The 26,711-nt window shown below is 30.7% G+C and overlaps 3 protein-coding genes across 13 annotated transcripts in view; 1 reads left to right on the top strand and 2 right to left on the bottom strand.

The window, feature by feature from the left end:
• Positions 1-583: 583 nt before the first annotated feature.
• On the top strand, positions 584-10,085 carry Gapcena (GTPase activating protein and centrosome-associated). 4 transcript variants are annotated; one of them, XM_072887671.1, is made up of 16 exons: positions 584-724; positions 2,150-2,325; positions 2,485-2,659; positions 2,757-2,955; positions 3,042-3,225; positions 3,456-4,178; positions 4,303-4,471; positions 4,562-4,803; positions 4,879-5,067; positions 5,192-5,317; positions 5,409-5,594; positions 5,819-5,993; positions 9,107-9,297; positions 9,386-9,445; positions 9,525-9,716; positions 9,848-10,085. In XM_072887671.1, the coding sequence occupies exons 1-16, from the start codon at positions 709-711 to the stop codon at positions 10,079-10,081; spliced, it is 3,237 nt and encodes a 1,078-aa protein (XP_072743772.1). In that variant the 5' UTR covers positions 584-708; the 3' UTR covers positions 10,082-10,085. The 4 variants fall into 4 exon arrangements, with proteins under 4 accessions (XP_072743772.1, XP_072743773.1, XP_072743774.1 ...); XM_072887672.1 differs by lacking the exon at positions 584-724 and adding an exon at positions 1,192-1,860; XM_072887673.1 differs by lacking the exon at positions 584-724 and having other exon boundaries at positions 1,889-2,325; positions 3,456-3,821; positions 3,903-4,178.
• A 2,123-nt stretch (positions 10,086-12,208) lies between these two features.
• Hen1 (Hen1 methyltransferase) lies at positions 12,209-18,065 on the bottom strand. Its single transcript, XM_072887668.1, has 6 exons — positions 17,932-18,065; positions 17,029-17,528; positions 16,489-16,736; positions 16,182-16,364; positions 13,415-16,104; positions 12,209-13,343 (listed from the first exon to the last, which is right to left on the bottom strand). Exons 2-6 carry the CDS (start codon positions 17,338-17,340, stop codon positions 13,276-13,278), a joined length of 3,501 nt encoding a protein of 1,166 aa, XP_072743769.1. The 5' UTR covers positions 17,341-17,528; positions 17,932-18,065; the 3' UTR covers positions 12,209-13,275.
• Positions 18,066-19,211: 1,146 nt separating this feature from the next.
• The window catches only part of LOC140664298 (uncharacterized), a 133,768-nt gene continuing 126,268 nt past the window's right edge, over positions 19,212-26,711 (bottom strand). For all 8 annotated transcript variants that reach the window (XM_072889313.1, XM_072889318.1, XM_072889320.1 and 5 more), the window contains exons 3-6: positions 25,836-26,046; positions 23,229-23,536; positions 22,313-22,649; positions 19,212-22,041 (exon numbers count right to left, since the gene is read on the bottom strand). In XM_072889313.1, the coding sequence (XP_072745414.1) occupies positions 21,865-22,041; positions 22,313-22,649; positions 23,229-23,536; positions 25,836-26,046 (1,033 nt within the window). In that variant the 3' untranslated portion in view covers positions 19,212-21,864. The remainder of the gene's footprint in view (positions 22,042-22,312; positions 22,650-23,228; positions 23,537-25,835; positions 26,047-26,711) is intronic.

Here is a 26,711-nt window from a genome sequence, read left to right as displayed (position 1 = left end):
TAAAGAATTTATGTCACTGTCGAAATGCGTTGTTAGATCATTATTTTTTATCTTATTCTCCGCGATAATAATTACAATCTCTGATGCATGGATGTGTGTGTGTATGTGTATATATATATATATATATATATATATATATATACATATGTATATATATACACATATATATATATATATACATACACATATATATACATTATATATATATATATATATATATCAAAAATAATATTTGTATATATTATGTAATAATATTAAGTATTAAATATATTCGCGATGTAACACATGTGCAAAATCTTTTAAAAACATTCAATAAATAAGCATTTCTTTAATATATAACTTTGCATTAAAAAATATTTCATAAATAGTCTACGCACGCAATTATTTCTTAGATTTCTTAATATATTTTATTCATTAAAAAAAAAAAATTGACATGTTTTATAATTGAAGAAATCTACCTGATTTTTATTCATGAATTTTTATTCGTGACAAATGGTTATGCAACGATATCGAGATTAGAGGAAGGAAGGTTTGCACAAGCTCAAGGACATCGTATTTAATACGAGACATTTAGACTCGTAGACGTGTCCTGTGTCTATGGAGAGTTTTAATAAGTGTTAAAATTGATATTTCCATAAAAGTTTTTAAATTTTAATACCATAAAGATATAAAAAGGGTATCTTTTGAATCAATTGGTTTTAGTTGATTATGAAAATCTCAAAAAGTAAGTTATTTTAATATATATATATATATATATATATATATATATATATATATATATATATAAATGTTATAAATTTTTATTTTATCATATACAAAAATTTCAGTGCTGTAAACCAAAAAAATCTCTTTATTATGACAGTAAGTTAGTTACATTTGTCGAATAAATCTTGTTGCGTAAAAAAGAGACTCTAACAACATATTATGTATATTTGCATACATTAAAAAATTTTCAGAAATGGCATATTATACGCCTTATCTTTATATCTCACTCTTGATGCCTACATATAAATTCTGGATCGAAATGTCATTTGAAATACATTCGGATGGAAATGTCGATATTTACCAAATAATTAATCGAAATATAAAAATGATCCATCTATTTTTTTCTTATCGAAAATACACCGAAACTCCGCGACATCGAGAGCGAAGTATCGATGCGATATCGGAGGGGGGTATCGCTGGCCATCCCTACCAAGATTTCTGGGTGGTGGATGTACTCGCGAATGGCCGACCCCTGTCGTTGTTTCTGTCAATCAGGCGCACTGTCAATCGCCATCGTAATACGAGAAAACCATGTAAATGTTCGTCGAGAGCCGTGACGAGACGTGCGCGAACGTTCTGACGTGTGGCGGTCTCCGGTGAAACACGCGTGAGAGTCGCGTGCAACACGCAACACGCAACACGCGGTTGTCACCGCGGGCGATCCGGGGACAGGGGGGGACCACGCCGTGAAAAGGTGATCCCTGAGATATTTTTCATCGGGAATAACCGTGATTGGGATAGACGCGGGGAGAAGGAAAATACGGGCGATACGGGATCATCGTCATCGCTTGAAATACATCCAGGAATCACAGGGACATTCGACGGGCGTATTCACCGTGCGGTGATGCCATCGTCGCGAATTTATTTTCCATCGCATGGATCGTTTTTCTCTCGTTCCAATGAGTCGTGCTGATGCAGCACGAGGGTGACACGCAGACCTGAAAGGGCGAGAAGGAGAGACGCAATATTCTCCGTCTTAATAACAGTCGTTTGTCCCCTGGACAAAACACTGCTTTCCAGAGACAGACACACAGAGATTACGCTGTGAAAAACGCACAGAACCACTTGTGTTCCTGAAAGGAAAATCGTAGTCTTGTACGTGTTTACTGTCATTGTGCTAGACCAATGTTTGTAAATATGAGTGTTCAAGTAGAACATATATATAAAGTTGTCCTTCGTATAGGCGAGTTTGAGATGATAAATGTACACAGAAGAGATTTGTACTCGAAACTTGTCTTGAGCATTTCATTGACCTGTGTACATCAAGATATTGAATAATTTTTCTTAAAAATATAAAATATAAGACATTTTAAAAAAAAAACAGGCTGCATATCTTTAAATATTGTTTGTTATAAAGATAAAACAATGAATATTGAAATTGCAGACTTAGTTATGGAGGATAGCATGAGTGTAAAATCTATGGAATCAGTAGCGACAAGCGACGAATATGAATTTGTGAATGAGAAAGGTACCAGCAAACAACAGGCTCTCTTGGAACCACCCATGCTAAAAATCGCCAATAACGGCAATTTGGAGGATTTGCAAAATAATCTTCGTGAGGTATATACAAATTTATCAGACTTATCACAGTGATAATCTAGATCCTGATAAGTTGACTTTAATCTAGATTCATGACAAATAAATGCCTACTAATGGAATAAGTAATGTATGATAAATTTAATATTAACATGCCTATATTTTCTTGTATGACCATTGTAGATTTTGACAGAGGATTCGAAGATGGAGGATCGTGAAATCAGAGTGACAAGTGCCGGGCAACAAAATCAAGAAAAAACAAAGAGAGTAGGCCATAGCAAATTTTATGAAGTTACTTCTTGCATTGTTGTATCAGAGAAGCAGGATATTATGAAACCTGAAGATTATCTTGAAGAAGGTAAAAATGTTTATATATATATATAATTTATTTATTGCAAAAATAAATATAAGAATGATGAACAAATTTTCAATTTAAATATATGTTTACAATCCAGAATTAAATACATTATCACATGTTCAACAAGAATGTACTATTTTCAATGGTGTTACTTATTTGGGAGCAGCTGCAATAAATGCACCAAAATCAGAATGTGAAATACAACGCAATATGACTATATTAAATGCAGAACAATCTTTGAATTTAGGAATAAAAATCTCAGTTTCAGTGCCCAGTAGTTCGCAAGGTTCAGTTATGTGAGTATACTGAAATTTATAACAAGAGAAAAGTCAGGTTAAGATAACTACTCAGATTATATAATAAATTAATCTAATATTTTCAGTTTATATGATGCTGCAACACAACAAGCTATTGCACGTTACGAAGTACAACGTATTTTATTTTACGCGCGTGGTGAAAGTACTGGTTCATGTGCAGCATGTTTTGCTTTCACGTGGTCACATGGTGACACTTTAGAATCTGCCATTTATCAATGCCATGTTTTCCGCTGTGACATACCAGAAGCGGTACGTTTTTATCTTATTATTGTATACATATGTAAAATTATAGCTTATTTTTTTACATATTATCCAAATTTAATTATATACTTGCACATACACAGACATAAAACAAATATATATATATATATATATACTATAATATTATTTAAAACTAAAATTTTAATATCTTGTAATTATTAAGATGCTAATAGATATAAGATAACATATAATTTTATTCTCTTTAATTATTTATTTAGGTTGGACAAGTATCAGCCTGTTTTTCAAAAGCGTTTCACAGAATACCACGTTCAATGACAAGTTCATTAACAGGCAGTGATTTCAATGGTTTCAATGCTGGTAGTGAAAAAGTTAATTCTAGAGTATTTATTTTTGAAGTCACTATGGAAATAAAAGAGGAAGATGGAAAAGGTACTTTTAGTACAGTCCCTAAGGATAGAAATTGTTTTAAATTACGAAGTAATGTGGCGAAGCAAGTTTGTTTGAGCATCCAGCAAGTGTCCAGTAAAGAAGGTGGCATTACGCTTGAGGTTGAGAGGTGTTTCGGAGTACTTGTTAGTCCTGGACGAAATGTTAAGCATAGTGATATGCGACTACTGGAGATGGTAAAAAGAGATTCACACCAGCAAGTTAATTTTATGTCTATAATCAGCTCAGATGTTCGCAATATTACAACAATTTTACAGCAAGTTAATACTGGACCAATAATGCAAGACAAACAGTGCTATAATATCTGTGGGCGTTGGGATCCTGCGGATCCCGCTTTGGAAACTCTCAATATAGAAACTCCTAGAGAGGGCAAAATTTTCATGACTGTTGCCGTTGATCTTGTTATTAGAGATATTCGAGAACCAGTAAGATTTGTGATAGAAACATCAGTCAAAGTGTATCCACAAAATGAAAGATTTTGGTATTTTAACAAGAGAAATCTCGTGCAACAATTTTATCTCAATTCCAAAGAGGCAAGCTATTTATTTTATATTTGTAAGAAAAATTGCATAAATATTTATCTGCTTGTTACACATATTAAAAATTATTATTTCCCACAATTAATTATTTTACACATATTAATCTTTTTTGTAACAGGTAATTTCTGGGGATGGTTCGGAAATACATTACGAAGTACAAAGTATAGAAACATCTGGTGAATTAGATAGAAACAGATTAAATTTGGCTCTAAATTTAGCATCCTTAATCAGATCACCCTCTTTGACGAGTATCGATACACTTACGCCTAAGGAAGAAATAGATTCAGGTAATAAACTAAATTCTAGAAAGGGCTGTTAATTTAATAATACAAGAAAGTTAAACGTTAGTTAATATGTCAATTTCTATATGTGTTTAGATGGAGATGAGCCCATGTTAAGTGGTACAGGCGAAGTTTCTAAAGACTGCTCAGCAGATGAATTAGCAAGCTGGGCTGAAGTTTTAGATAGTTGGCAAGTTAATGAACAACGTCCAAAACTTCTTATAAAACTCGCGAAACAAGGAATTCCTGAAGCTTTACGCGGCGAGGTTTGGCAACGTTTGAGTAACTGTGACAATTCACAAGAGATGATGGACAAATACAGGATGTTGATTACAAAAGTGAGTATTTGGGATATACTTTTCAAATAATAAAAACTTCTCTGCAATATAACATTTTTAATAATAAATACACAGGAGAGCAGCTGTGAGAGTGTGATTTTAAGAGACATTAATAGAACATTTCCGGCCCATGACTTCTTTAAAGAAACAGGTGGTTTAGGTCAAGATTCTTTATACAGAATAAGTAAAGCATATGCTGTTCATGATGAAGAAGTCGGATATTGTCAAGGTCTTAGTTTCTTAGTTGCTAGTTTGTTACTGCATGTAAGTAATTGTTACAAATTATAAAGTTTTGTAAAAAAGAATTATGTAATATTGTTACGCTGTGAACTGTAACATTTTGTAGAGTATTTATAGATTAAAATAAATTTAGATGTTTCTCTTATAGATGCCTGAGGAACAAGCGTTTTGTGTTCTTGTCAAATTAATGTATGACTATGGTCTACGAGATTTATACAAGGATAGATTTGACAACCTTTATATGCGATTTTACCAATTAAATCGCTTGATAGAAGTAAGTAATAAATTAGTTGGTCATTACATTTGCTTGATAATAAATTATGCGAGTGAGCTACACATAAATTTTTCTTGCAATTGACTTTTAGGATCAATTACCGGAACTTTATAAGCATTTCTGTGATCGCGGCGTAGAAACGCACATGTTCGCCGCACAATGGTTTCTAACTCTCTTTACTGCTAGATTTCCATTATATCTTGTCTTTCATATCTTGGATGTATTTCTCTTACAAGGGCTTGACACTTTATTCCAAGTTGCTCTCGCTTTGTTAATGGTAAGCTATTATAAACAAACTTTACAAATTTATTATATAATAGTAACATATCAATTGTTGTGAATTAATTAAATTTATATAAAATTGATTTTCTTGTGATGTATTCTCTAACATATATATATATATATATATATAAAAGTCAGAGAATATATCACAAGAAAATCAATTTTGTATATATGTATATATGAAAGAAAAAAGTAATAAAGTAATTTGATATTTTTTAGCTGTGTAAAAAGGAGTTATTACAATTAGATTTTGAAAGTATATTGAAATACTTCCGGGTGCATTTACCAAAACGTTGCCGAAATGAAGAAGTGGCACGCTATGTTATGAAGTTAGCTTGCTCAGTGACGTTAAAGAAGTTGAAGAAATATGAAGCAGAATTTATGACGTTGAAAGGTAATTTCATATTCTACGTTTGAGCTGCACATCTCCTGGTTCACCTTTAAACCTGATGTTCCATTATTTCATTAGAGGACATTGTACACCATGTTGTACATGCATGTATACTACATGGTTGAGTGATTATTGCCTTTTGGTTATACATTTTTTTTTTAATATGGGTAAAAGCTTCAGGCATAAACTTTATACTCATACATGTATCATTTAAAAGTAAAAGGTAAAATATCTTTGCCACATATCAGGGAAATTATTGCTCATGAAATGAATTATATGTAAGACATGATAAATTTTTAGGCTGTGCCATGAGATGTATAATGAAATTTTTTTTTATTTGTAATAGAGCTTAGAGAAAATAGAACTCTTTTTTTTCTTAAATTCAAAATCAAACACAATCTAATCATATACTAAATAAAAAAAGATATTTAATTTATTGGATAGCATTATGTATGCCTATATATTTAATTTACATACTTCTTTAACCAAAGTATAAAATATGCTTCTAGTCTCAAAAAAATGTAGCCAATATGTAATTTAATTAATATAATGTTAGATTAAGCATAGTAAACATTTAATAAACTTTATATGTATATACACAGCTCTCTATGAAATAATTTAAAAATGCAAAGTGGACAATTATTTTGTGGTCAGGTTTTTTTAGTATGATAGTTTTGCTTGTCTATACATTTTTTTTCAAGACGTTGCATGGTAAAAGATACATTACCGATTATTCTAATAAGAAATTTATTGAACAAAACAATGAAAAAAAAAGAATGTAGAATAGTGTTTCCTTTTTTGAAAGGCACAGTATATATCTTCTTAAATTCTTAAAATATAATAAATTTAAACTTATTCATTATGTAATGAAACTATTTTATTTAATTATATCTCAATCTAAAATTTTTGAACCTTACGATTCTAATTTATACATCTATTTATAGAAACTCTATATATGCGAATAATGTTATCACATATATATAAATCTATTTAGTTTATTTGTAGAGTTCGCGATTCATGATATGTAAAAATACTGCTTAAATTATTATTCATTGCATAATATACTATATATGCATCATAATTCGATAAACAAACATTAAAAAATTAAAATAACAAATAATTAATTAAAATAGTTGATTTATCAATTGACAGATGGGGGTCTATTATCTTCATCAATGTCTTATTAGGTAGAATATCTTATTAGCATTTATAAATTACTAAAAATGTATAAACACATACTAATGACAGTTTATAAACATACTTGATATTATAAGATCTACTTAAATGCATATAAGTGAATTATGTAAAGATATTAAAACTGTCTATAATGAGTTTTACACTTTTATTAGACTTTTTAAAATTTTATTGATAAGATGATGAATTTTGATCAAAATACTATAATTTTCGTAAACTACAAGATACTCAAATTACAGTATTATCATGCTGTATTTTTTTATGCTATTATTATATATATTTTGGTGCGTGCTGTAATTGTGTATTAGACAAGGAAATTTTAAGTTTTCATTTTAGAATTTAATTTTTTTGTAAAGTATTATTTATTTTTTGATGAGGTTTTTTTTTAGACAAGCTGACATTATGTTTGTTATTAAAACTATGCTTATCAACTGTACTGCTTGTATATACGATCTTGTATTGCTTTTTACTTATAGATTATTTATTATTGCTTATTGAAAATAAATCATCTCAGAATATTTTAATTTTATTTTTGTGAATTACCTATTTTATCCGATGATTATCCTGTCCTTAATGAATATCTAATAAACGTCTGCACTTCCTCTATCTTTATATGTTTTTTCTCGCTATATTTGGGATATGCATGGGCGCAAGTGATATTGTCTCAGCACTTATTTGTACTGTACTAATTATATCTCCTTCACGTCTATAGAAGTAGTGTAATGTCGTAATATGTCCATAATAGTGCTTTAGATGAATATAATTAACATTAAACAAAAAAACAATAAAATATAGTAAATGACTTAAGATGTCATAATAATATGTTTTTTTTTTTACAATCAAATTATGTATGATTATATAAAAAATATGTAAAAGTATGATGTTTTTATGTACGCATATTGATCCTATATACCAGGTTGTTGAAGTGTAAGCTGATAAGCAGTAACATAACTATCCGCTGATTAATTATCAGACAGAAAGTTTCATGCTTGCGTACTGAAGATAGAAATAATTTATATAAACATTAAATTGGATTTTAAAATTTGGATTTACAGATTTAGAAATTACAGGAGGCACACATGTACATTATATATTTTTTTATCACAAAGAATTTAATCAACAATAATCGCAATAATGTTTCTTTTGACTTTTTTAAAACTAATTACATGCAAGAAAAATAAAGTTATAAGAATATATTTTTCAGGCAAATTTATTTTTACAATATTCTAAAATATATTAAAAATCGTAAAAGTATGAATTTTAAAAATGTGCCAAAAGTATTGATATCTCGATTATCGGTGTTATTGTCGTTTGTCAAGGAGATATATGATAAAGATATCCAATATCAACTACGCCAACAGTTTAAATTTGGCCTTAACGCATTTTCACAACAGTATATAATAAAGCCAGCTGCTCGTGCTAGATATCATATATCTGTCAGTTGCATTTCGAACTGTCTGTTTTGAACAAATCGGTTGTGCAAACATGAGTTATGCAGCGAAAGAACAAATAAAGAGTAAAAGTAATAAGCGTGCTTATATAATTCTCAAGTGTCCAGTACTCGAAAATTGCTTCGTTACATTCACCTGTGCATATTAGATATAAGATAAAGCCATAATGCGTATTTAAAATATATATGTATTTATACGTATAAAACATATCTAAAAAAACCTGAAACAAAGAGAATAAAAATGAAATAAAATTGTCATAACAAAAATTATCCATGCAAAAATAAAATCATAATTTAACGTAATAATTACAAGATGTTGTTATACACTCGTATCAAAGATGATTTTGGGAATTTATAATTATATATATATATATATTTAATAAAAAATTGAAAAAACCGGTTCAGTTATATAATCTATGTCATATTTTAAAAATGTTTTCCCTAAATGAAAATTATTTTGTTCTTCGTATAGAGGCGCAAGAAAATGCAGACGAATACAGTAACGAGGTGGAACAATTACGCGGTACTGTTGCCAGAAATGAAGAGGAGAAGCAAAGATTAGAAGCGGAACTGCTGCAAATTAAAGAGATGTTACAACGTGAGGTGGGTCGGGCAGACGCTGAAAGTCGCAGAAGTAATGTCATTATAGCCGAATACAAGCAGGTATTAGTAAAACATTATTATATTCTATACAGTTTGATTTCAAATATTATATAAAGAACTGCAAGAACGCGTATTTATATTGTTTCAGATCTGTCAACGTTTGGAGGACGATTACAATGCCGCAAAGACAACATTGAGCGAATTACGAGTGTGTGATTTAATTTATATTATCACATTAACATTATTATATCGCGTATAGAAATAAAACAAGTGATACTGTTTTTCAGGCGAAGGTTTCAAAATGTGAGAAGTGTAGAACATGTATAATAGATTCATCAAATATCTTAGCCGATATCGCGCATCCTTTGGAGAATCGAATAGATCCTATGCTTCACAGAGTGCAGGAAAGGGTGCGTGAATTAGAGTTGGAATTGGCGCAGACAAAGTTGGCTCACGTCGAGGCCGAGTGTCGGAATCAGGTGATGAGAGTGTATATATATATATATATATATATATATATATATATATATATATATATATATTATGTAATATTAATTTTTCGAAATCGCAAGTTACAAAAATTTTTAATACGAATCGCTTTTTCCGTCAGGATCTAACACATCAGTTGCACGCTACGGCCTCCGAACTGCAAGCCGCACGAAACAGCTGGCCGTGGTTCAGTAAAACCTTATCTAGCATAAAGGAAGCAGCGAACAAGAGGGAAGTCCTGGCTCCGACTGCGCTGAGAGATCTGAGACGTGATAGCGCACCCGGAGGAGACTTGCACCACCTGATACACTCTCGAAGCCGCGACGCGCGGGATAGTCTCAAAGAAGTTGTGTGATGCAGTAAGCATTTCCTTAAAGTAGAGAGAATAACTTTCAATAACAAAATTAAGATATTAAAATATAATGCAATATTTATAAAATAATCACAGATGTGAGCTTTCTTTATCTGTTATTTAAGCTAAAAAAAAAATATTTTATAGAAATATTTGTTTAAAACTGTCGTCAAAATGTTATCGACATTTCATTTTTTACATATTGTAATTTTAATATCCTTCCTTTCTCTCTCTCCTCTCTCTCTTTGCATGAACGATATTTCATATTTTATTCTATAAATTTTTACTAATATTTTTATTACACAGACAAAATGCCAGTAGAAGAGGAAGAATACGTACATTTTGAAGTCAAATGTGCCAGGCATAAATACATGAACATGATGTATATCCGTAGTTACATGTAATGTATGATTCTGTTCAGATGCTGTAATTCTTTGTCACACTTTCCGCCATATGTCGCACGTCAAAGTGCTTTTCATCAGGCAACCCAATTTACGTACCGTATATTAATAATCATATATTGAAAATTTGTGTTACATTTTTTTTTAAAAAGGTAGATTAATTTCTGTGATCTTTTTTTTCAATATGAGTATAAAAACGCTTATACTAATATTATTTTATTCTATTTTTTTCCTTTTTATTTAAACATATGTAAAGCAGTGCGTGAGCTCTCTATGCTTGATAAAAATAAAAAAAGATTTATATTGTATAACACCATACTACTACGCGGGTTACTAACAATCAACAATTTACCGCAAAAAAAATCACATTACGTACGCAAACATATGGTAAATTATTTATATTAAAAAATACAAAATAAGTAACATATATATATATATACCGCGTTTTGTATGAAACTAGTCTAAGTATGAAAGAGAGACAATGTAGAAAATCTTACTGTGTATATATATAATGCATTCAAGTAATACAAATGCGCGATTGCAGGTATATACAGAATCAAGATTTATATCACAGCAACCAAAATTTTTGTTTATTCTTTCATTAATTAATTTTATCCAGATTAACATAACATTCCAAAATAGTGTGAATGCGTTTTCTTCCATGATTCTTATTATTAAGTAAACTATTTTCTGTAATTTCAGTTCAACTGACATAATTAACGATAATACGTACTATAGTAATGACACTTTAACGGATTCACAATTAGCGTTAGATTTGATATTAAAAGTTTTTACACTGCTTTTAGTTTTATATGTATTTTGATCACTGCGCACGAAGCGTATTAATATTTTACCTCTTGTTCCACAATAAGATATTAATTATACAATTGTAGCAAAATAGATTGCGCGTGTGAAAATTACGCAATAGATTCGAGATACTCAGAATTTTCTTTAGTTGCAATTTGCACTTGATTTTGACAAAATCTGTAGCAAGAAACAAAACACGTTATTAAAAGCCATAGATCTTATGGCTTAAGGCACTACTTAAAAACGCAATTCTATCAAATATATGTAATTTTGTCTAGTATCATAAGTGTTTCAACAATAAATTTGCTATATACCCCTATAGCACATTCTTGACTATCAAACTTAGCTTTGTAAGTCGTGCCATTTACTCAAATGTAATATATATTTATTTATACATATTTGCATTTAAAAAAATAAAAAAACGCAACGAAATATTACTAAAATTGTCTGTATTATAATTCTACAAGCATATCCGTTTGTGCCATTAAGTTGTACAGTCAAATTTATTTGAAGCACCGATATTTAATTTTTCAATAAAAAAAAAGAATTTATTAAAATGCGATAAAATTAAGAAATATAATGTATACACGATTGCAAGCAAAGTTTATGGTCACGTTTGACTTGTGCTCTAGCGAATAAATAGTTGTATCATCCAAAAAATGAAAGACTTTATTTCTGTAAATACTAAAAAACAGTCGAAATGGTCTATTAACAGAATTATTGTAAAGTTGTAGGCTAGCCTTACTTTATAAACCATACACATTGTATACCCTGTAATTTCATTCCACTACTATTGAAATAAAGGAAGATATCGCACGTCTCCATGTAAAATATATAATAGTAAGAAGTTCATAACTTTTATGCCATATAATATGTACATGCTTTTCTGTATTAGGTCAAAATATATTGAAGACATATCTACTCAGATTTTATATTGATTTTATTTTGCCCAAAGCACGATTGCGAACATAAACAACTGTATGCAGTCTCAGTCTTAGGGGTAGGAAAAGTTTTAAGGAAATTATAATTAAACAATCACAAAACAACTTAACATTTCAGAACATAGCACACATTTGTGATAATGATGTACCAGGTATCACATATATATATATATGTACACTTATTAAAACTTAACATATTTATGAACTTTCGTAAATTACATTAAGAGTTAAAATACTGCATTGAAAACTTTTGACATTTGGTAAACAATTAATGAAAACTTCGTAGAATCGTAAGAAAATATATATATATATATATATATATATATGTATGTATGTCGATATGTAATGTATATATATGTTAAAAGATCAAAATCTCTTGATATTTTGACTATTAACAAGAATGTTTTGATCTTTTCGATGAAATAGAGAAGCTGACATTTCGAGATATATTTATGATAAAAAGCAATTTGAAAATCTTCTTGCAGTCTGTTCCTTAAGTCTGTGAGGTATGAGTAACATAAAACAACAATGTTTGATTTACAATATAAAAAGAGCAAATAAAAATAAATATAGAATAAGTTATATACTTAATAAACACAGAAAAAATATATATTTCTACTTATTATAATAATCAGATTTAGCCTTATCTCAGCCTTACTCTTACATAAAACGTTACATGTAAATTTTTAATATTATTTGATATAACATTATGTATATAAAAATTAAAAAAAAAATTATTATTAAAAATAAATGAAGAGGTAGTTGTGTATCAACATGATTTAAAGAAATAAAAAAATTGTTTGCTTATATCAAATATTCTATTCTAAAATGCAAAATTTTTTATCAGATATCAAATGTAATCAAGAATGTTCTCCAATGTATATAACTTTACCTTCCAAGCTTATAGACTTTGTTGGGAACATCAAAGACTGATATGTACGATTTACATTGTACGATACATTGTAATCTTATTATTATATCACACACATCATATGCTCCTTTTTGCGCCAGCAAGAAAAGATTTTCATTTTTCGTGTCATTTCCCATTTCATATATCGCTCTCATTCTCAGAAGAACTATCGAAACCTTCATCACGACCCAAGTAGTTAGCATCATCTAGAAATGTAATTATAAATATATTTTTTTCTGTGCAAACAGTGTGAAAAGATAAAAAAAGATACAATTACCTGCAACGTCATTTTCGGGGTCCCTCAAATGTTGCCGACCTTGCATATCAAAGTCAAGCGGATTAGCCATGTCCAATAATCTCAATAGCCATATAGGAAAACCGTTTTGCATTACGTAAATGTCGTTTTCATTCTCAAGATCGTTTTCCAGTACATCGATAAATGGTTGCAAGTTTTCAATATCGTTGGCATCAACAGCCATCATATTGTTACCTTCGTCATCCCTGTTATTGTTCGCCAAATCACCATTTTCCACCTCGATCGGTTCTAAAATGCCGAGTCTTGGCGCTTCCGCAATGCTCGGCGATTCAGAATCCGGTATATGATCCTGAGCTATGCTGGACAAATCATATTCTGGTGTTATATCTTGCACGGATGCTGAGTTCGGGTAACCGGAATCCATAATTTCGGGAGACCAACTGTTCGGAGGTGTCTCAAAAGGAGAAACTGACTTAGCTTCGACATTACTTACTAATCCGACAATATTTGGTGTATTTACATCTTTGCTCGTACCAACAATTTCATCACTTTTTTTTAATACTGATACAAACTGAACATTACTTATGTCTTTATTACTGTTACTAGATACAAGTCTATCATTTTCTAAAACACTAGTCTTTTTGGCACATTCAGTAGAAGAGCATTCGCTATTCTGTGATTTAAAACTCGATAATTCTTTAGGCGGATTTAAGCTCTTATTCCTTACATTTGATTGTGCAAAATCGTCAATCACGTTTTCTTGGTGCGCCTTCGTACCATAATCATTTGTCTTTGTTAATGTACAACACGCGTTTTCTTCTTTGTTGTTAATATTATCATTATCCGATGACAAACTATGGTGTGCATCTACATTTTGTACATCATCCACAAAATCAGACTCTTGATTGACTGCAACATTCCTCTCTATACATTTTTCATCAGTACCTTCATCCCTCGAGTCTATAACTTTGGTAAATTCTTTATTCTCTAAACACAAATGTGTGTTATTGCTAACAAGACATAAGTCTACATTCTTTGAAGTATTGGTAATATCATCGCATAAAGAACTAGCGCACAATTCAGCTGTTTCTGTAGTAGTACTGCTACTAGATTTCTGATTATCTTTTAATGAACTATCAGTTTCCTTAATTGCTTTTTTTATACATGGTAAGATGCTCCTATTCACTGCAGGCATTAGTTCTTTTAATTCGAGATAGCTTTGTTTAATGATATTGGCAGATGTTTTTGTAGAAGCTTTAGGTGAACTTGTAAATCTTGGTTGATTATTAATACTATTACTACAAACGTTTAATGGTATCATATCTGCTACATCATTATTTTCATAAACTTGATTTTTAATTGAAGTCACTTGTTCAAAATTACAACTACTGTTTACCTTAGAATCATTTGAGGACATTTTTGAAGAATTTATTTCACTTTTCTGTATATAATCTTTTTCTAGAAAAATTTTCTTACTCGGCAAGGGAAGTATGTTCTCTACAATAGATTCCTCTATATTCATAGTTGTCTTATTTGTTATTTCAGATTGATGAAAAGTACTATCTAACTGATGAAGTTTGTCGTACGATCTATTTTGATAACTTGCACTATAATTATGCAAAGAATTATTCGATTCACAACTAAAGAACAATGGTTCTGGTGACGTCGATGAACGCGAGACAGACATATATGGTTCAAAATTGAATGTTGTACTTTTTTGTAATTGTAATTCTGCAGCTGTTAAATTTATATCACTATTTTGTGGTAGAGCTGATTCTATTGTATTGTCGACTGACGAGTTTTGTAATATTAAACTACTGTTGGGTATTGTCGAGAACGTATCCAAAACTGGTATATCGGCATTAATTATTTCAGCTCTGCCACCCATTTCTGTCTCATTTGAAGAGACAGAATTACTTGGAAGTTCTTGTTTAGTACATATTAAGGATTCTGTAATATCGCTAATCTTTGAATGTTTAATATCATTGTTGCCAGTTACATGTAATTCTTCAGATGATTGATATTCTGATAAATTTTCACCATCAAATAAATAAGTATTTTCTTGAATAATAGAGCGATTTTCAGGTATGATAATACTAGATTGTTCATCCCATTTTTCAATATATGAATTTTGTTCAAGCAAATCTTGTTCACCCACATTAACAGATATCTCACTTACTTGTGATTCATAATTCAATTCATTTATATTTTCTTCATTTATCAAATCTGCATTATCCATATGAAACTCCTCCTCTTCATCTTCAGCATAATCAGAAGAAGAAGGATTCATTTTTACTATTAATCCATCTTCTCGATCTTGGATAATCCAATTTGCATCTTCTAGGACCTTTCTCAGTGTTTCTATTGTAACATTGAAATTTTTTTCTTTCAAATAAGGTAATATATCACTTAAAATTATTTCATCTCGATTCTCCTGAGCATAGGCTAATGTGATGATATGATATGTCGCTTCATGCAGTAATTTCTCCTCATCTGTACGATTGTCAACATATAGAGGATATTCATATCTAGCCACTGTCTTAAATAATCCATCTACTCCTACTATTTTGTTGCATTCTTCTATCAATGAATTTAGATGAAATACTGCCATTTGCGAGCATGCACCTAATTCTTCAGTACCCGCAGGTCCTTCACAAATTCCATGAAATGTCACACTGTAAGATGGATATTTCTTCACAATGTCTTGTGCCCTGTTGACAAAATAATAGTAAATATCAAGAAAATTTTTTTCAGTAAATTTTATAAAACCTTAAAAAACTTTACTTACCAATTTTGAAATTGTTCCCTTGTCCATTCAAATTTATGATCTGGATGTCTGTAGCCTGAGAAATTTGGAAATAGTACATTGAAATCTGCATTTGGAGTAGTTACTATTACTACTTTTGGCCTGATGTATTCAAAAATATTAAAGGGCAACTCCATTAATACATCCGGGTACAAATGCTCAATTCTAAAATTAAGAAATATTTTTACATAAAATAAAAGATACATATGTGCATTTTAACATCTTGTATAAAAGAACAATTAAAATAAGATTATAATCTTTATATTAATGTTTGTGCAGTATAACATACAATTCGATGCAAATTACAGCATCTGTTTGCTCCAGCTTTCGGTCATTATGTATTATACTTCCTTCACATATTTCAATTGCAAATGGCGTTTTTCGACGAGACAAATAATCCTTAAGATATGGTTCTGCTTTTACTTTGTTATATTGTAGAACGTCCCTATCAATATCAACACAAAGTATCTCTTCTATTCCTTCTGTATTTTTCAAATATCGCAAAAAGCTCATTTCTGCACATCCAAAATCGACAACCTGTCGACAAATATTTAAAAATGTAGTTATTATCTAAAGAAAAGACAGTAAAACTAATACACTAAAAGTAGCAATTTTTTATTTAGCAACAAAGTGAAATATTAGGAAAATGTTGATCCATTATTATAAGTTTTGTTTGTAGATCAAATAAAATTCAAAAGTAGCTAAAAAATTTGTGCAAAATCATATTATAACGACATATATACATCTTTCGAATTTCGTACTTATATTTATATATTATAAAATTATAACACGATGTATGTACATAATGAAGCGCATTTTTTAAAAATACCTTTCGTATTTTTTCCCTGTACATCGGATGACTAAGTACGTCCTGTACCGCGTTGTATCTTTGTATATATGCTGGTGGATAAAATTTTATCGGCTCTTTATCGTGATAATTCGACGCCGGAGGTTTCTCGTCATCGTCGTCGTCGTTGTTGTCATCGAACGAGCTATCATTGAACATTTCGTAGGTTTGCTGTTCGGATAAAGGTTCTGTTTCCTTCGTAGCATCGCACAAGGCTCTCAGTTTCTTGATGCGATAATTCTTGTATATGTACTGACCGAGCAAATAAAATACGTGAAACAGCACGATAATCATGGTTCGTATAGAATATCTTCCTGTGACTTTTCCGCACCGTACACATTCACATCTCTTTGTATGAATGTACAACGTATAACCGACATAAACTCGCAGCGTGGCCAGTAACAGAAAGGTCGTAATATATATACACAAATCCGACCGGCGGGATCCTCGTGCGCATGTGACAGACTGCCCACGTGACCGATCTTTGCATGCAACAGAAAGGAGAGAGAGAAAGATAGATAGATAGAGAGAGAGAGAAAATCAGTTATCGGATCTAATATGTAAATTCTATTGTTTTTGTTAGTATTTACTAATAATATTTTAAAAAATTATAAATCATATATTGAATATTATTTTATAATAAAGTATCTCAAATTTTACAAATTTATATTTTACTTTTTGTACTTATTAAAAATGTTATACATATAAATAAGTCAGCATACGAATATTTTATTCCTGATTTTAATTCGTTATTTTTAAAACACGTTAAAAAACTGTTTGTATAATCTTTGAAACAAATACATAAATATATTGTGTATATTTTATTTCTTTTATGTTTTCTACTTCTTTTGAATTCTGAGAGATATAACAAGTATATATACATACGTGCTAAATATTAGCTACCACAGAAGATCTTTTTTTCCTTCTATCACTCATCATAATTATTAAAATATTTTTTTAAGATATAATTTTTATAAAGCATATTAAAGAAGAGATAATTATTATTAAAATAAGGAGATTTTGCAATTGATATTTTCCGAACTGTTAAAGTCTAAACTCTAATAAAATATGTAAAATATCACTAGATAAGGAAAATATTATCAGATAAAGAACATTGGTGCTAACTGAAAAATTTCAAAGAGTTAAGGTAAATTTTCACGAGCCGCTGAAACTGATTGAGCGACAAAAAGGATCACGTGACTAAAAATAAAGATATCAATTCGTCATTTTTGGTCACGTGATCCTTTTGTCGCTCAAACAATCGTTTCAGCGGCTCGTGAAAATTTACCTATATGAAAGAGGGGCTCAGTGATTTTAACTTCGAGAATCGCAAGGTGTTTCGATATTTCGAGAATCAGTATCGCGCTAACAGAATTTTTGGTTGCAGTTATTCTCGTGAGAAACCGTAGACTCTTTCGATTTCGTATCTTTTGTAGTTGTTTAATTAGTTAATCTTGCAAGAGATTATCGTGAATGTATTTTACGTGATATATTTAGATGTCAGTGTTCCGGATCTACTTCTACGTGTCATGTGAATCGATTTTAAAATTTCCTTCGTATACTTCACAACATTATTTTCTTATCCAGAACAGTACGATTATTGCGTGTTATCGTCAAGTATGTATATATTTTATTAATTTATAATTAACTCTATATTGACAGTATATTTTCTGCAATAGTAGAATATTTTTGTCGTAATTTTCGAACTTATTTAGAGTAATGAATTTTTACATTTCTATATTTATTTTTTACATTCGTATAATTGTTTTACTTAATAATCTTTCGCATAAAATCTTCGTATTTTTATTTTTTTTAATATTTTTGATCTCACATTTTTTTAAAATTAATATTTTAATATTATTAAAAATTATATGTTAATGATTCTATTATATTATATATAATATTGAATATTTATTTCATACAGTTAAAATCTGAATTGATAAATGCCTATTATTGCAGTTTTTATAAGCTGATCATTTTAGAATTTCCTAATTATTCATGGTGTACTGATAAGCAAACAGTGTTAACAGTTATTCTGAAAATACACAGATTTTTAATAGAATCTTTGTCTCCGCGAGTTTGAGTTTCCCGAAATTTATTTTATGTATAATATTCTATAGGAAACGATTGGAAAGATAGGATTGACAGTAAATTATATATCAGTATATTCCATCGACATAATTTATATTTGGGAGATTTAATAATAATTAAAATAATTGCAAGACAGAATATTATTAGCAGTCTACTCATTTTCTAGTAAAGCGATACAGTATACACGTTACATGATTTTATATAAATTAAAATAATTGTTTCTTTTTTTCTATACTTGGGCACCATTACACGTGTATACTCACATGGTGATATAAGCCGAAGTGACATTTAATTTCACATCGTTTGCTTGTGCACCTCGAAGATTTGATCTCTTTTGCATTAGTAAACAGATGCAATATTACATTACACTTTGACATATATTTTATATATTTCATATATTTATACAGATATATTTATATATTTTTTCATATTCTTTTGTCATATGCATCTATAATATACGTGCAACTATATTATGCACGAGATCTCTCAATGACTGTTAATCAGTCTAACAGGAACATAAAACTCAATAATATTATTATTACAATTTATCATTTCAATAATTATATAGATTTATCTATATAATTAGATTGTAGAATCTATATCTTTAGACAAACACAATATATACACATACACACATACATATTCACACATTATATTCACATTTCCAATTATTTACAAATGTATTGCCACAGAGGCATTCATTCTCTTTCTACTTTTCTTTTATTTTGCAAAAATATGGATTGTCGATAGCTTTCTTATACTTGTCTGCTCGAAAGTATAATAATGAAATAGCCAAATAGATGCATCCAGTGAAGAAGTCATTTGCATCACAAGCGATTTGCACAGAGCTAATATTTTCGAGCGTACTTTCTTATTTTATGAAAAGAATAGTAAAATGCACGTGCGGGTAACAATATTATTATAAATAGTGCAATTACGAAGCTTATATTTTTTATAAATTGTTGTCACTCGAGCTATATATTCGCGTGCGAAGCATACACACACACACACACACACACACACACACACACACACACATACATCAGATAGTTTATATTTAATATAAATTTAGCTTTTATGAATTTTATACAATAGAATATCTAAATTTTATAAAATTTTGTCTTGAATATAAGGAGACAGGAATGTTTTTAAGTTATGTATATATTTTTTAATATTTTTTGTGTAGTTTATTATGAGATGTTTTGAAAATAAAAATTGTGTACGAGTTTTCAATAATCGAGTAATTACACTTTTATAATTGCAAATATAGGCTTTTTGAATCAATGCAAAGCACATTAGATAGAAACTTTTATATTTTGTATGCAGAAGTTTTATTAAAAATATTAAGTATTTTACTTCATACAATCTGATTATCATGATTACTTGAGGTGTTGAGTAAATATTAAGATCGAAGTTTATTATATGTCCTCACATTTGCTTATAGAAAGATAGGCACAAAAAAGAACATTTGCTTAAGTAGATTGACAAGAACATTAAGTTTGTATAGTATACGTGTGTTTCTGTATATATTTTGTATAACATTTTAAAAAATGAGCCTAATTCATTCAATATATGCCACTGTTTAATATTTATCGTTAAACAGAGCGAATTCGTCCATGATTTTTTGTTAAAAAAAAATATCGATTAATTTGATTGTTCGCGTCTTGACCCTGTTTGATAGAGAAATTGGTATAATTATTTCTAAATAATTTTGTTTAATAAAAAGAAAATTTAGTTATTTAAATTTTCGATAAAAAAACATGACGTAAAATATTTGTTAATCAAGAATATAATACTAAACAAATATTATTTAATGAAAAGTAAAAATTATATCTTATTTTGATGTCATTAGATATATTCAAAGAAATATATCACGCATTTTCATATTAATAATAACCATTACGCAAAGATATACATTTAATTATATATAGATTCATAATTCAAATCTCTCTCTTAAAATTTAGGCTATGAAATATTTCTTGCTTGACTTTAGTACAAGGAAACAAACAGAAATTTACGTTGTCTATAAAAAAAAATCATTGAAATGTTTTCTTGAAAATTCATCTATAGACAAATGTCATATATGTTAATGCATAAGTACCATGGTGAAATTATATGCAATCCTAAATCTTTTTAATCTCAAGATTATTTATTTTTTATTACATCAATGCATTTGATATTATCTTTATTTTATTTATTACCCTTTCAAAAATAATGTAAAAATTTTGTTAGTAAATGCTCAATCATAAAAATATGCTGTATGTATATGCAGGCATTAAAAATTCTTAGAAATGTTGTGTGTATATGTGAAATTCTGTATGTATGTAAGTTTACAAATAATTTACACAAATATTTACACAATATCATAGTATTACAAATTTTCACCATGGCACTTAAGTATTAATAATTTTCTTGCAAGATAATAAAATTCTTCCTAACTATGCCTTTATACAATAAAATCATATCACAAGTCTCGCCGAATCGTTCATCTCTGACATAGGTGCATAATTAATGTGAAAAGATACTACAGTAAATATCACATGGAGCACAATGATATTTTATCAATTAAATACACTGTAGCGACTTTACGCAGTCCATTTCTTAATAATCGCGTATCTTATGGGTAAAATTAAACTTTTTTAGACATTACATATTTGATAGTAGTCATTATGCTCGTTCGTAAAATAATAATAATTTATATACTTTCATATACGCAGTAGAGTAAGCTCAGGCATATGACTGATCCAGCGATATAGCTATTTTATTCCCTTTTTCAACCCAATTTCTAAGACGTCCTCTGAGTTCTTCGAGACTTTTCGATTTTGCCTTGTTTATCCTCTTGTACTTCACATCTTTTGGCTTTGTCACGGATCTGTGATTGCTCATTACCCTATTGTACGTTACCTGAAAGGATAAGTAGAATGTGTTTCTCCGGAAAATCAATTTACACATGCATGACAGTAGCATTTTCAGTAACTAAGCAACATAAAAATTAATATGTGTGTGTAAAATATTTCTTAGATCAAGATAGAAATTTACATATATTAAATTTTTAATTAAAATTTGTATTGTATTTCAAAGATTATGGTATCCCAAATACGTCACAACTATTTCTTGAAAAATTGAACTCTCTCTTATTCGCCGATAAGATTTCATTCAAGTCGCTCGCTTTTACCTGAGCCTGCTGACTTTCGTCTCTGGGTCTTTCGCTGGGCGGAGAATCCGCTTCTTGTGCCAGCCTCTCGAAACTGCCATAAAGATCCTGAAGTCTGCCTTTTCCGTTACCCAAGTTTTTCGCTCTCCTATCTTCGTATTCCGAGTTTTCCGTCGACTCGGACGGATCCTGATTATTCTCGCTGTCGCCGTCTTCCTCCACCGAATACACGGTTTCCAAGATCTCTGGTCTTCTGAGAAAACCGTTGCATCTTCGCATCGATGAGTATTTGTTTGACGGCTCCACCGCATCAGATACGGAACGGATCACAGTCACATCAGTGATATTAGAACGAAATCTGTAGAAAATCAGAATTACAATAGTAAGCTCATTTTAAACAATTTATATATATATATTTGAGTATAGAATTTTATTTTTAATGTTATAACCCTTGTGTATATATATTTTAATATATACATACACATATATTTTTTGATTCTTTAAATATTTTCACAATATTGTACAGGACAGTATAAAAATATATAAATAGTAACTCTGTACCAAATCCTAATTCTTTACATAAAATTAGTTTTCTCCACCATGTAATATTATAAATCGTAACATTATTTTCAATATTACGTGAATTTCCATAATATAAATAGAGATAATACAATCACGTGTAAATAAACGTCAGAAATTCAAAATTGTTATATTTTTTAAAATAAAATTGAAATTGTATCTTTTAATATCTGATATTTTCGTGCTCTCACATTTACAATTTCATCTTCTAATTTATTCTTAATTTTTATCTTAAATTTTATCTTTCCCTCTTTTTAATTATTCTTTATATAAGCTTTTATCGACTCCACTTTGTATGAATGAAAACAAGCAAAACGATATTTTTCATAGTAATTTATTATAAAAAAAAAAAATATACCTCGGCGGTGCAGGATCATCGGCGGTTTCCTCAAGCACCACAGCGCTGTCGCTATCACCTAAACTATCCAATCTGTCCAGGGCGTCGCAGGGTGGCGAATCTCTGGTACCTGTGCTCCTCTCCGCCAATCTGTTCTGTAATTGTCTAATCACCCTTTGTTGTCGTAGAATAATGGATTCTCGCTGACTTAGACTGGCTTCGATCTCCTTTTGCTTCCTGCAGAGTCTGGATTCGAACAGTAGGAGCTGCGACGACAACGTCCGCAGTTGTTCGGCTTTCTCTCGCGTCAGTCGGGCCACCAGATCCTCCTGCAAAATCGTTACGTATAAACGTCAGTCGTGTGTCCATTTCCCGTATTAATCGCCCGAATAAACAGCTTTTTATCACATATATTATCATATAAACATCGATAATTAATAATGAAGCGATTCGCGACGGTCGGATATGAAACAAGTAATTAATTAGCGAGCGCAATCGCCGCTGTTGTTATTAGTATTTACTTAGCGCCGTTAATTAATTTCTTCGTGTACAATTCCCTCGCGTAATTTATCATCCCGATTGAGATACCGTTTGAGCGATATCGCTCACGGGAAACCGGGGCGTACGGTATATAAAAAATTGCATTTTTACATCGAACACCCGTTCGCATCTGCATAAACGCGTGCAGATCTTAAGTCTCTGTTTACTTTACGGGATATGCGCTATACTGGCAGTACGCAAGTAGTGCGGTCCGTCTACACATGTCGTGAAACTGCGTGTTTGCACAACGGTATACGGGCATGTATCCGGCCATCACTTTGCATGAACATCGTGCGTCGCGTCTCTTCCTTCCGTCCTTTCCTCGACAAGGGAGGAGGAGGGAGGTAGGGAGGGGGCGCGAGTCCATTACTCTCGCTATTGTGCTAAATGGCACCGTAAGACGGACCACAGGTGCTATTGCGCATCACACGCATTTCGAGCACGTAAAGAAAATAATTGAGATGTTTTGCCGTGCAATGTGAATGACCGGTTAATGCTTTAGAAGAGAGATTCTGCATTTATGAAAACAGTAGAGAGCTAATATTACACAAAGAGTATTTTTGACGTAAAAAAATACGAAAAAAAATTTTGATATATGTATATACTTTTCTGTGTAATGTGTCATATGAAATCATCCTACTATTATGTTATTAGGAACTTAATATACCCTAATATTTATCAATCACGCTTTCATGTCATCATGTCGTAAAGCTAAAAAGAAAAAGATTCAATCTATATTTTCTGCATATATTTTTCAATAAGATAATTACAATGTTCTTAATTGTTTGATCTGTAAAAAGTACATTATTTAAAATTTAAAATAAGAAAAAAATAAATTTTAAATTATCGTTTTTTAATTTTCAAAGCAACAAAAAATTAAAATTAGTAATACAATTTGTATAAAAAAAAATATTTTTATAACTGTTCGTGTAAGTGTGATATATGAACACATGTATTCAACGATGCGATGCGAATCATCATCTCATCTATAATAATAGATTATATATTATTTAAAAAAATAATTCTCTTTGGTAAAAATAAATAGAAAAATAGATATAAAAAGAGAAAATTGTTCTTCAAAATCACACCCTTTTATGCGCGGGCGTACTATTCGTGCGTAGACCGACATTAAAAAATCGCCTCGTAATGAATACATCAACGTATTAATAGTTCCTCGTTTAGATTCGACAAAAGTACACGGAAAGTCGTTATCTATAATCTGCATCGGCGATTCCAGACAGTACTTCCCCGCGCGACTAACCGAATAGTCTGAGAAAGAGGATTATTTCGTAGCAATTATTCCCCGCGGATCTCCCGGTGAATTTAATGGGGGACTCCCTTTTTTTTTGCACAGAGCTACCTCGCAAACCGGGAATCGTCTGCAGTCACGCAAAGTCAGACGCGAAATCGTAGGATGTCACGAGATGCTTCGGCTTGTCTCGAAAGTGCACGAGAAATCTTTTATGGCAATGACTCGTGGCAACACAGTGTCGTTTTGTTCATCCGTCAAAAGTCTTTCTCTATCGGCATCATAAACGATGAATTATGCATACAACATGCTCAAAATCGGCAAGTATTTTAACACGATGAATTATCCGATAAAACTCGGAGAGAGTTTCAGTTCTTTTTTTTTTCTTTTTTTTTTTTAACAAAATACTTCAGGATTTTTTATTTTACGGATATATTTTTCATATACGAAATAAAACATTTCTAGCGAATTGAGCTTCGACATCGATGCCCGGTGAAACTGCGCGTTAATATTTTCGACTTTAATGGGTATGTCAATTGCAGTTTACTAGTCTGAAATATAGAAGCGGGCAATGTTTATTTAGAACATTTTCTCGTTCGCTTCAAACTACGGCGAGGATACGTAACCGGTCGTATTTAAATGGATCACCGTATATCTAATATTTCACTGTCCGTAACATCGGTTCGGGCCGAACGTGTTTTATGGTTTTCAGAAGTAATAGCTTTGATCGATCGTTTTTCGCGTCCCCCTCTTTGCCTCCACCGGTCGGTTTCTTCAGCCAAGACGAAACGGAATGAGATTGGCTTCGCATGTAGAAATTCTTCGTAATTGAAACTTGCCTGCAATTTAAGGGTCCTCCGCCAGGCGAGCATCTGGTGGGCCTGCGCCCGTTGCCTCGCCCTAAGTGCCGCTATGACCGACTTGGCTTCCTCCAATGACGTCACTTCCACCTCGTTACCGTCCTTCACAGACTCGCCTGACAAGTCACTGATTCGGCGGCCCTCGTCGACGGTAGCCAATATGCAGCTGTCCATCGACGTCTCATCGAAGCTGCGAACAGAAAGTAGCGCGATGAATTATCCATCGTTCTACATCTGCTAAACTTTCGGTAGCAAATATGTCGAAACGCTTTCGAGCAAATTACCGCTCGAGCGATCGTCGCGGTTTCCAAAGTTATGAGTCATGACAGAAAAATTGTACAACTACAATACAAGACATTCGAACAGATCTTCTCTACGATCTATTTATCTGTATTTATCTACTTATTTAATATATTGCTGGGAGATTATTATTCATCATACATATGTTCATTTTAATTATTAAATTTATTAATTTTTATTCTGTCATTTTTACTGTGTACATTGAATTTCCTATCTTTTTATTTAAAAAAATGTACATTTTAAGATTATTAAAAATTTTACAAATTTAAAATATTAAAAATTTAAAGACAGACGAAACGATTTTTATTACATTATGATATTTTGTGTTAATATTACCTTTAAACTAAAAGCATGTGGGATTATTCCACATGATTTCCTCTAACCGAAATTTAATCGAAGCAGGAATAGTCTCAAAGTGGAAATCGCAAATCACGTTCAAACGCGAATACGATAACGTAAGAAATTTTCGATGCATCTTTTCCGGTCGATTACTCGTACAACGGGATTCCGTCGTGGCAAAGCTCGTTTTCTCCAACGGGAAATAATGTTCGTGTT

Source organism: Anoplolepis gracilipes, chromosome 3, assembly GCF_047496725.1.
Source record: "Anoplolepis gracilipes chromosome 3, ASM4749672v1, whole genome shotgun sequence".
Lineage (NCBI taxonomy): Eukaryota > Metazoa > Arthropoda > Insecta > Hymenoptera > Formicidae > Anoplolepis > Anoplolepis gracilipes.
The sequence above is the reverse complement of the archived record's forward strand: the minus strand, read 5'-3'. Positions and strand labels throughout refer to the sequence as shown.

Coding starts and splice junctions, on each gene's coding strand:
- Gapcena (XM_072887669.1), top strand. CDS start 2,131: ATGAATATTGAAATTGCAGACTTAGTTATGGAGGATAGCATGAGTGTA. Junction 2,326..2,484: donor TGCAAAATAATCTTCGTGAG/GTATATACAAAT, acceptor TGACCATTGTAG/ATTTTGACAGAGGATTCGAA. Junction 4,472..4,561: donor TAAGGAAGAAATAGATTCAG/GTAATAAACTAA, acceptor ATATGTGTTTAG/ATGGAGATGAGCCCATGTTA.
- Hen1 (XM_072887668.1), bottom strand. CDS start 17,340: ATGATTATCGTGCTGTTTCACGTATTTTATTTGCTCGGTCAGTACATA. Junction 16,737..17,028: donor ACAGGGAAAAAATACGAAAG/GTATTTTTAAAA, acceptor ATTTGTCGACAG/GTTGTCGATTTTGGATGTGC. Junction 16,365..16,488: donor GCTGTAATTTGCATCGAATT/GTATGTTATACT, acceptor TCTTAATTTTAG/AATTGAGCATTTGTACCCGG.